The sequence below is a fragment of the Cyprinus carpio genome, chromosome B19, assembly GCF_018340385.1.
Source record: "Cyprinus carpio isolate SPL01 chromosome B19, ASM1834038v1, whole genome shotgun sequence".
Taxonomy (NCBI): Eukaryota; Metazoa; Chordata; class Actinopteri; order Cypriniformes; family Cyprinidae; genus Cyprinus; species Cyprinus carpio.
In genome coordinates this window covers 845,998-857,711 of record NC_056615.1, presented here as the reverse complement: position 1 = coordinate 857,711, position 11,714 = coordinate 845,998, and the positions used below count along the sequence as shown (strand labels likewise).

At 37.8% G+C, this 11,714-nt stretch overlaps 1 protein-coding gene across 3 annotated transcripts; it reads left to right on the top strand.

Annotated features, from left to right (window-relative positions):
• The first annotated feature begins 2,687 nt into the window (after window positions 1-2,687).
• st3gal1l3 (ST3 beta-galactoside alpha-2,3-sialyltransferase 1, like 3) lies at window positions 2,688-8,932 on the top strand. Of its 3 annotated transcripts, XM_042745764.1 has the most exons (9): window positions 2,688-3,076; window positions 3,448-3,513; window positions 3,634-3,711; window positions 3,900-4,090; window positions 4,813-4,992; window positions 5,081-5,149; window positions 5,275-5,320; window positions 5,448-5,567; window positions 6,700-8,932. In XM_042745764.1, exons 2-9 carry the CDS (start codon window positions 3,469-3,471, stop codon window positions 6,862-6,864), a joined length of 894 nt encoding a protein of 297 aa, XP_042601698.1. In that variant the 5' UTR covers window positions 2,688-3,076; window positions 3,448-3,468; the 3' UTR covers window positions 6,865-8,932. The 3 variants fall into 3 exon arrangements, with proteins under 3 accessions (XP_042601698.1, XP_042601696.1, XP_042601697.1); XM_042745762.1 differs by having other exon boundaries at window positions 3,448-3,711; window positions 6,700-8,929; XM_042745763.1 differs by lacking the exon at window positions 5,081-5,149 and having other exon boundaries at window positions 3,448-3,711; window positions 6,700-8,923.
• The last annotated feature ends 2,782 nt before the right edge of the window (window positions 8,933-11,714 follow it).

The following is an 11,714-nucleotide window of genomic DNA, read 5'->3' as shown; positions in this document are numbered from 1 at the left end:
CGTGGGCATGGGCTCATCCTGTGGGCCGGGAACCGCCGGCATGCACACCGGACGCTGGGTGCCCTCTGGCGTGCGTCGCTCCTGGACCACCCTCCGGGGAAACGGCGGCGCTCTCTCCCCTACCTCCCGGTGTTGGGTGGCCTCCGCCAGCTCTATGGCCTCGACAAGTTCATCCACATTGGCCGGGTTCCGCATGCCGGCGGCCTGCCGTAACGGGCGGGGAAGAGCCCGCAAGAGGCGGTCGACCACGCACGCTCCGCTACCTGGTGTACGGTGGGACCCCCGGCCAGCAACCAGTGCTGGGCCAAACGGGAGAGGCTAGCGGCTTGGGCCCGGGCCGGCTGCCAAGGGTCGAAGGTCCATTTATTAAACAGCTGGGCAGCGCTGATCGGAGACAACCCCATCCGTCCTAGGAGCTCCTTCCGTAAATCCTCAACTCACGTTCGGTTTCCCCCTGCCGGGCGGCCATGTGCTCCACGATTTGCTGCTGGCGGATGCTCACCTCGGTGAGGTGCTTCAACAGCTTTTCCATCGTTGGGGGAGGAGCGCCACCTGGGGAACCAGAAAAATCACGTGAGGTAAGGAACGTGGGAAAAAAAAACAAAAAGTCAATCCAAACCAGTCCAATTCGTAGCACGCGGTGCGGGGTGGGATCGTCGGTGTCCTCTTCACTGTCCTTCCCGCATTCTCCACCAGTGTGGCGGGGTGAAGGAGGACACGACTCGAGGATGAGGGTAAGTTCCCCGAAGGGTGGATGTTATTAAATAAGAAGGGTGGTGATAGGCGTTGCTGTGAGGCGGTTTGGTGCTCGGTGCTCGGCGTCTTGGCTGTCGGTGCGCTGGTGCAGTGTGGGGCCGTGCTCTCCCATGGCTGGTGGGGCTGGCGGTCACACGCTGCTCTCTGTGGGCAAAAGGAAAGACAAGTTTCAGCCGAGGACATCTCTCATCTCTGTGCTGGTTTGCAGGGCTTATGAGAGCCGCGTCTGATGGGGCGCAGGTGTGGCCGCTCAGCCCGTGATGAGCAGGTGCAGGTGTGCCTGCTCCGTTTCCAGGGCGACGCTGACAAGAGCTCGGGACACGTGTCACAATATATATATATATATATATATATATTAGGGCTGTCAAATGATTAATCACGATTAATCACATCCAAAATAAAAGTTTTGTTTACATAATATATGTATGTGTACAGGGTATATTTATTATGTATATATAAATACACACACATAAATTATATATTTAGAAAATATTTACATGTTTATACATTTATATATTTATATTCTTATATTTTATATTATATATAAATATATTTAATATATTAACATAACATATTCTTCTTAAATATATACATGCATGTGTGTGTATTTATATATACATAATAAATATACACAGTATACACACATATATTATGTAAACAAAACTTTTATTTTGGATGTGATTAATCGTGATTAATCATTTGACAGCCCTAATATATATATATATATATATATATATATATATATATATATATATATATATATATATATATATATATATATATATATATATATACACACTACCGGTCAAATATACACACTACCGGTATATACTATATACACACTACCGGTCAAAAGTTTGGGATCAGTGAGACTTGTGTTTTTTAAAGAAGTCACTTCTGCTCATCAAGGCTGCATTTATTTGATCAAAAATACAGAAAAAAAAAAATGTAATCTTGCAAAATGTTATTACAAAATAAAAATAATGGTTTCTATTTTAATATCCTTTAAAATATTATTTATTTCTATCATGCAAAGCTGAATTTCCATCAGCCATTACTCCAGTATAAAGTGTCACTTGATCCTTAAGAAATCATTTTAATATGCTGATTTATTATTAGAATTATCAATGATGGCATCAGTTGTGCTGCCAAGTATTTTTTGGGAAACTGCGATTACTTTTTTCAGGATTCTTTGATGAACAAGAAGGTAAAAAAGAACAGTATTTATTCAAAATATAAATCTTTTCTAACAATATAAATCTTTGCTATTACTTCTTATCAATTTAACGCATCCTTGCTGAATAAAAGTTTTAATTTCTTTAAAAAAAGAAAGAATAAAAATGTACTAACCCTAAACTTTTGAACTGTAGTGTATATTGTCAGAAAAGATTTCTATTTTAAATAAATGCTCTTCTTTTTACCTTTTATTCATCAAAGATTCCTGAAAAAATCAACAAATGATAAAAAAAAAGCATAGTAGAACAACAGTTTCCAGCACTGATAACAAAACATCATATTACAATGAATACTGAAGTAACAAAGCTGAAATGCTGGAATAAATTAGATCTTAAAATTCAGCTTTGCATCACAGGAATAAATTGCATTTTAATGTATATTAAAATAGAAAAAAGTTATTTTACATCATAATAATATTTGACAATATTTTATATACATATTTTCCCTGTATTTTTGATCAAATAAATGCAGCCTAGATGAGCATAAGAATCTCCTGTAAAAAACATAAAAAATCATTCTGATCCCAAACTTTCGACCGATAGTGTATTTATATAGGCTACACATCATCCTAATTAAGTAGATCAAGTAGATGAGTTCCACCTGTGCTGAATTGGCTGATTATCTGATCTTGCTCCTCCCGAACCTTGTTTATAAAACAGCATTAAATGTCATGTGTAACATTTCCAAAACTAGCAATTTCTTTACTGCCATTCCTGGAATGTGCATTCACAATTAAGGCATCCAAAAGACCTTTATGTAGTAGCTAAGCTCTATTTGAGCATTTTAGACTTTAAATTGAAATCCGAACTCAGTGTTTAACTTTGAAGGTCAAAGACTGGATGTCCTGTTAAAAAAAAAAGAGAGAAACACGCAGGAATTCGGCCAGGCTTATTTGTAGTTATTCAAATATTTCCATTCCTGTGTAAAGGCAGACACACGCTCCCACACTTGCACACACGTTCAACCATTAACTACCTGAACGTCAGGACTCACTGATGAGCTTTAATCTATGCTACTGAAAGTAAGATTAATGATGAAACACCTGAGATGCGCATCTGTCCTTCTGCTCTCCACATCTGCACAGGTGGGTTGAAACTCAAAGCTTTATTTACACAATTAAACAAATCAAAGTGTTAGGTTTCTGATAAAAGCTGTTCAACCTTTTTACAAGACGATTATTACAGGTAAAAGTCATTTTGAATGACAGCAGTTTTTAGTTGCTGGAATACTGTTATTTATTACTGTATTGGTTTGATTGGCTCAGGTAAAGTGCAATTCAGTTATATCAGTTACAGATGTAACCTGAACTGATATAACTTTAAAAGTTCAAACAATATAGCTTGCTGTTTTTGTAATTGAAGCTTGCAATTAGTGTAATTGAAGTACTTTGATAAACACAAAGAATATTATATATACATACTTCTAATAATTACTAAAATACTTTTCTTGTTGAAGGGCTCAAGAGATGAGTAAAAGATGCCGTGCTCTGGGGCCAAAAGAACCCGATACATCATCTTAAGTGTGAGTGTGGTCATCTGTGTATTTATATTCTCTCGACCTTCTGTACAAAGACTTCTCTTTGGAGCGTGTGCATGTGGTCAGTGCGTGTCAGACATCGCTCATGACCCCTGGTTTCAACAGCGATACGACCCCTACGCCCAACCCTTACTGACTAAGAAAAACTGCATACTCAGCAACACCCTCTATTGGTGGTGGCAAGTAAGTGTCTTATAGCCAATATAACCACAAAGTTAGGATTCTTTATGTTGTGTCATTATGCCAAATTCAGTGTGTGATACCTTGAAGAAAAACAACCTAGTTGCTTGTACCACTGGAAACCATTGGTTTAATTTAGCAGAGAAGACAGCTCTGTTAATCATGATTGTTCTTCTGTAATGTTTGAACAGAAGCTACAATATAAGAGTAGAGTGAACTATGAAGCAGTAGCGGAGATGTTATTTGGCATCTTCCCGAATGAAGAAGATTACTCAGATGCTAGTCCAGGCCGCTGCAGAACCTGTGCTGTAGTGGGGAATTCTGGGAACCTCAAAGGATCCCACTACGGTGCGCTCATCGATGCCCATGATCTTGTCATTAGGTGAGTGAGAGAGCTGTTAACTGCATGCAGTCTCTACAAACTAGAATAACCGCCTTCTCTCTACATATAGATTGTCCTGTAATGTCAAGTTCATCTAAGGTTTGTGTTGTATATTATGTGCTATTAGCATTGCAAATCACATACTAAAACAAAAGCTAAATCAGCCACAATACAATTGTAATGACAAATTGGTCGGGGTGTTGTTGTATGCACAATGTAGCAAATGTTTATGTTTTACAGTGGAGTGAATGTCTCTGGGCAGTTCTAACTTTGCATAGAGATATTTGCATTAAAAAGTACATTTAAATAGGAGCCATAGGGTGTATGCTTCTAACATACAAAATGTTTCCAAAACTGAAATATCTCACAGGAATGCCTCTGGAAACTGAAACAGGGCACGCTTTGCATTTGTTAACACAGAGAAATTGCTGCTGATATCTGAGAGCGGTGCCTGTAAAGACAGAGCATGTCAGAGCCTGCACTAAGGTCCAGAAGGACCAACATGTTGAAGACACAGTCCTCAAAAGACTGCGAAGTGCTTATTAGCCAAATCAGATACAGAATATGAATTTGTCAGTGTGAAGACAGTCAGGATTAAATTCTAGAACTATAAAAGTGATGAGAAATGATAGAAAAATGAATTAGATTTGAATTAGTGAATGAATACAAATAAAAACTGCATCAAAGGGCACATGAAACATCTGCCTAAATCATTTTGTCAGGATAAATAAGGGCCCAACCGAAGGCTTTGAGCGGGACGTGGGGTCTAAGACCACTCACCGTATCATCTACCCTGAGAGTGCCATGGACATGGACAACTCCACTCACCTGGTGCTGATCCCTTTCAAGACTGTGGATCTGCAGTGGCTCATCAGTGTCTTCACGACCAAACACATCGATCGGTGAGACCGCTATTACAAATGAGCACACATGACGATGCTCTTGTGGATTCAGTTTTGTATAAAATTTGTCATTACTTTTACTTTAAAGCATGCTTCAGCACTTTTACCATAAAGACATCACTTTATTTCATCAGTGCCTACTCTCCTGCTTCAGCCTGTAGGTTTATTCTTATTTTTTATGTTGACCACTGCTCACCTTTACATACAGTAAATAAAGTTTGCCCTAGAAGCACTGCAGTTGTTCAAAATATGCCATAACAGCATCATTTCCTTTCTCTCTAGCACGTATGTTCCAGTGAAACCCAGTATAAAAGCAAACAGGGACAAGGTGAGTAGCCATCAGCCAGTCAGTACTTCAACATGTTAACCATCTGATAAAACAGCCTATCAGGCATTAACCCAGAAGAGATGTTTGGGTATTTGATGTGAATAATACTTTCTTTTTGTGGCATCAGGTGATGATCCTCCATCCTGGTTTTCTAAAATATATTCAAGAGCGCTGGCTGCAGAAACATGGCAGATACCCATCCACTGGTTTTATTACACTCATATTTGCCTTGCACATCTGTGACCAGGTAAAACTGATTCAAAGAATGCAATACAGCATTCATACACTAGGAAGAGTCTGTAAAAACAGACTATATATTGGCTGTTTTAAATTCTACCATACAAAAACTCTCTTTTCTTCAAATCTTATCTGGATTTTTCAAGTTATCTCCAGCTATATGGCAAAATAGTTATACTTTGAGGGATGGTAATGGTATGACATACCAACAACATACTAATATCCTTTATCAGTATCATAAACAAACAGAATAGTCTTAAATAATATATCTTTTTATCACCCAGAATATGTTATGTCATGCACACATAGCAATTTCATTGGCTTAAATGCCTTTTAACATGAAAAATAAATAAATAAATAAATAAACAAATCAACTTTGCTCTATAAAGTCATACATGTCTTTGTGTTATGTTACTAATAATCGTAAACTGTGCTATAGATTGTAAAATTAATGACTTGTACTTCAGGTACTCAACATATTAGCTATGCTCTAGGTCCTAGTGCGGAGTCTGCAGACCCATTTGTTCATGACACCAGGTCATGGGTTTGATTCCCAGGGAATGCATTTAAATGAAAAAAAAATGAATAGATTGAATTAAAAGTGCCTATGCAAATACATAAAGGAACATACTGAAAATAAAATGAGGGAAATCAGCAAGAGCTGGTATTATATTTTTCTATGTAATGCATAGTTGTTTCTCTGAAAAACCCATTTACAGTTCCTCGATCTCCTCACACAGGTGCCCCACTCAACACGTGTCCTTCATTCTTGGTTGAACTTACCCTTCAAGTTTATGTAAAAAATATATATACGAATGCAAATGAAGGCTTAGACCTGCTTTGCATTACTGCTGAGCCCTAGGCAATTGCACAGAAGAATACAAAAAAAAAAAATTCCTCCAAAGCACCACCTAGCGTCCAACCAGGGCTAATAATTGTAGAATCGATTTGCATACCCTGTAAAAATTATGATATTGTGGCAAGTAAAGATTAACGTCTAGCACTTTCACAAAGGTTCCATGACCAATTTACATACAAATGTCTGTTCACATTGATATTTAGGACAAAAGTTATTTGGTTGTAATTTATTTATTTGTTTATTTGTTTGTTTGTTTGTTTATTTTTCTTTCTTTCTTTTCCAGGTTAGTGTATTTGGGTTTGGCGCAGATGAAAATGGAAACTGGCATCATTACTTTGAACAAAATAAGCATCATCATAATGCTGGTAATCATGGAGGAAGCTATGAATATAGTATTGCACTTCAGCTTCATGAGAAAAAAAGGATTCATTTGTATAAAGGATGGTGACCATTACAGTGAACTTCTCATTTATTAATCCTTTATAACATTATGTATGTTTAATATATCATGTCATGAACAAAACAAAGGCTACATTAGGCTCAGTACTCAGAACCTCCTAAAACAAAAATTATTTCTCAAATGCATTTACAGACACACTGATCCAAAGTCATGCTCTTATGTGAAACAGATTCTGAAATGTATCTACAAGGAGCAGATTTGCACTTTTAATATGCAATTTAGCTGTTATCACTTTCTTCACATTTCCTTTGGGATTAATTATACTACTGAAGTGTCTCATGAGAAAGAGCAGCAGTTATTTGAAGAAACTGATGGAGATTTTGGAGTGTCCCCTGCACAAGTGCTGACAGGTAGATGGGTGAGAACACGGCTATCAGCGTCAGCTGACATTTTAAAACCTCAGATCGTTACCAGCTCAGTAACGCAGTTATTGGAGTCATGTCAAAGGAAACAGAAAGAAAACTAAAAGTTGGGGATAGTGTCAGATTTTGGAAGGATGGGACTTGGGACCCAACTTAAGCTATTACTGTAGCTGAGCAACCAAGGTCTTAAATTGTGGAAACATACAAAGTTGTATAAAAGTAACCGTAGGTAAGGCAACAGCAAGACAACCCCCAAAAGGGAAGGGTTTTGCAGGTCGTGGCCACAGACAATTGCTCTCTCCTTATCCTTCCTGATTTGTCTCTAGTTTAGGGTTTTGTTAGGGTCCTTGTCATTACTTAGTATGAGCATGAAACAGTATCTGCAACCCAATAAGGTTGCACAGGTGATCCAATCCCTCATTGCAAGCGGGTTCAGGTGCATGTTGGGGACATAGAAGGGTAACAAGCAGCATATGCTTCTTTGTACAAAGAGGAACAGGGGGAGCCCTACAAAATGAGTTCCAGCAGGCTACTAGTGTGCATGTTTCAGACTAAACTGTCAGAAACAGACTCATGAGTGCCTGACGTCCTGTAGTGGGACCTGGACTCACATCCCAGCACCAGGCAGCTCTCTGGCATTTGCCAGAGAACACCAGTATTGGCAGGTCCGCCCTTGGTGCCCCGTTCTCTTCACTGATGAGAGCAGGTTCACACTGAGCACATGTGACAGACGTGTAAGAGTCAGGAGATGCCGTGAGAAGCATCTGCAACATCACCCAGCACGAGCGGTTTGGTGGTGGAGGAATATCTTGAAGGGTTGTGAGTCAGTGATACCCTTACTGCTGTTAGGTACCGGGATGAAATCCTCAGAGCCTCTGTCAGAGCTAACACTGGTGCATGAGGAAGCCCAGCCTCGTGTGGTCAGAGTGTGCGTGCAGTTTCTGGACAACAAAGACATTGATGCTATTCACTGGCCCTCATGTTCCCCAGACCTGAATCCATCTGAGAACCTCTGGGACACTATGTATAGGAGCAAATGAAGCCGCCAAGTAGGACCAGACTGTCCAGGAGCTCACTGATGCTCAGATCCAGGTCTGGCAGGGGATCCCACAGAACACCATCATATCAGGAGCATGTCTAGATGTCGTTGCAGTGCGTACAGGCATATATATATATATATATATATTATTTGAATTTCAGTGTGATTTTGAATCAAGGCCTTAATGGTTTGTTGATTTTGGCTTCCATTTATCATTGTCACATAATTTTGCTTTCAACAAATTACACAATGTATGACTTTCAACTTGAATATTTTGTTAGTTGAGAACAAATTGAACAAAATTGTTTTGTAGGCTGTAATGTGAGAATTCATTTAAATGTATCATGATGTTTTTCTGTGTTTGTATGTGATTTTTATTGTATTGAGCTTTAATGATATAATGTTAAAAAATGTTTTCTACAACTTAAACATACAGTAAGGAACGTAAGTGACATATATAAGCTACGACTCGGATGCCACAGAGCCACTCACATATTATCCATTAAATTCAACAATATTTGTCCTATATCATTGTTAATATACATATTGAATTCACCCTTGGCTACCTTTTTGACAATTATAGTTTTACAGCTTAAATAAAGTCTAAACATATAGGGGGGAAATGTAATTAATGTAGCCCTTTATCTTTCATTTTGCCCTTTTGTACCACTTTCATACATTAACCTCAATGCCAAAAACCTCTGAAATTGTCGTCTGTGGCTAACAGCTACTGGGGGTAATAGGGCACAACACACTTCAGTTGACTGTTCAGTAGCATTAACAAAATGAACTCAAGTGGAGAAATACCCTGAATTATATGCCTCAAACAACAAATTCTTTAAAGACAATGTATAGTAATCAGCTGCATGGAGGAAGATAGCTGAGGTAAGCAGAGGATAGCAGACACTAGCAGTGGAGATAACTGGAGTGTTGTTTGGAGGAGAATGGATCCCTCAACATGAGCCTGTGGTCTTTCATGCTCAAATGAATTTCTTAGTTACCTGTGCAATGTCGAGTGGCGTAACTTTGCTTTGAAAAGTGGTGGGGACACCGTGCAATTCGTTTTGCTAGTTTTTTTATTTTTTTATTTTATAACCTAATGTACTTGGGGACTGGGATTAGAGTTGGAAAAACATAATTTTCGCTTTTCAAAAATACATCGATGTACCGTACAAGGGGCGGCGCCAGAGAATTTTGAACGCAGGTGCTAAAGGGGTGCTAGATTATTTACGGGGAGCTGGACTCATTCTTCCCATTGGTTGCTTTTTTGCAAATAATTTCTCAGTTGGTCGCAAGAGCACGGCTGTGTTTTATTTTATTCTATTAATCAATGCATGCTGATGAACTTTTATCATAGTTAATAGTTACAGTGGGTACGGAAAGTATTCAGACCCCCTTACATTTTTTACTCTTTGTCATATTGCAGCCATTTGCTAAAATCATCAAAAAGTTTTTTTTTTCCTCATTAATGTACACACAGCACCCCATATTGACAGAAAAACACAGAATTGATGACATTTTTGCAGATTTATTAAAAAAGAAAAACTGAAATATCACATGGTCCTAAGTATTCAGACCCTTTGCTCAGTATTTAGTAGAAGCACCCTTTTGATCTAATACAGCCATGAGTCTCTTTGGGAAAGATGCAACAAGTTTTTCACACCTGGATTTGGGGATGCTCTGCCATTCCTCCTTTTATGCATGAGCTTGAGCTATCAAAAAGTATGGTTAATATATTATTATATTAAAATATAACTTGATAACATTCGACTAGAAAAATATAAAAAACATTACAAGAACAAAGAAACACTCAACACAATAAAAACGCTCCATTAAAAAAAAAAAATGCTATGATAACATTACGAAAAGTGGGACAGCAATAAATCACGTCATTGTACTGCATGAGTTATGCATGCATGAGGAGTCCAATGTTTTTTTTTTTTGTTTTTTTTTTTTTATCACCCTAATTAGATTATGAAGAATGATTTGTTGATCATGTTTTCCCTTTAATTCATGCCTTCCGCAAGATATTTTTCAATTAGGCTACTTTAAAAAAGTGGTAGGGACAATATCGACCCTGGCAAAAAGTGGTGGGGACATGTCCCACCCGTCCCACCCGCAAATTACGCCTATGGCAATGTCAAATGTTTTCTTTATGTAGTTAGGACATTGTGCAATGTTTTTTGCAGGTCCACACTCAAATCAATAAAACTGTTTTTGAAGTTCATGCATTTGTTGAACCACCCAAGGCCATATGAAATACTATAAGGATCCTTATTAGTTCTTCAGTGTTTTATTACTTCATCTAGCCACTGCATTTCTTCACACACGTACTGTATATATATATATATATATATATATATATATATATATATATAGTAGACATGTTTTACCAGCACTGTACTGTATACATTATAAATATGAGTACATACGCACAGGGATTTTTTGGGTTATTCATCATCAGTCCAGTGGTGGTCTTCTCTTTACGCCACAAAAGTGTTGTGCATTAAAGCAGGACAAGAGTGCCATTGCTTAGCAGGTATGGGTAGAGAAAGAGGATGAAGATGGCATGTGTTTCACCACCTACACTGTAAAAAGTGATACTCTATATTTACTCAATAAAATTGTGGCAACAGATTACAAGCAATATTATTAATTAAATTTAACACATTAGAATTAATTAGAATTAATCAAATGAGAAACTTACAAGCAATCATTCAAAATGAGTAAAATAACATGAAAAAAAAATAAGTAAAATGTATACAAAAATATTGGTTTTGTTGGACAAAACGAGAAGCACCTGGCTGCAGCCTGCATATAGAGGCGGGGTTGCACATGTTAACCCGCCCCATACCTACTCTGATTGGTTCGATCGTCTTTCATAGGCATACATGATAGGAAATGTGTGCGTAGTTGGTGTACACTGTTAAAAACAATACACTATATTTACTTAATAAAATTGTGGCAACAGATTACAAGCAATATTATTAATTAAATTTAACACATAAGAATTCATTAGAATTAATCAAATGACATGTTTAGAAATTAACCATTCAAAATGAGTCAAATAGCACAAAAAAATAAGTAAAGTTTAAAAAAAAAAAAAAATTCTTTGAGAAAGAAAAACAAAACACTATGCTAATGAATACTATGTTATGCATACCAGGCCAGTAGTTGGTGATTAAGAAACACAGCGCAAAAATGTAATTCACAAATTCATGTTTTTGTTGCTTACATGGAGATGATACAGGCATTGTGTTCAAAAGCTTATGTTTTCAAGCCCCCAAAACAGAGTTATTGAAGACACCTGATGTTAACAAACAGAATCACTGAAGGAGCATAATCTACATTTTGCTTACCATTACGGTGGTCAGTGTTTGCTTTAGTTGGGCTCTTGACCCTTAAACTTTTAAACAATTTTTTTGGTTGCTTTAATT

Coding starts and splice junctions, on each gene's coding strand:
- st3gal1l3 (XM_042745762.1), top strand. CDS start 3,469: ATGCCGTGCTCTGGGGCCAAAAGAACCCGATACATCATCTTAAGTGTG. Junction 3,712..3,899: donor CCCTCTATTGGTGGTGGCAA/GTAAGTGTCTTA, acceptor ATGTTTGAACAG/AAGCTACAATATAAGAGTAG. Junction 5,568..6,699: donor CCTTGCACATCTGTGACCAG/GTAAAACTGATT, acceptor TTTCTTTTCCAG/GTTAGTGTATTTGGGTTTGG.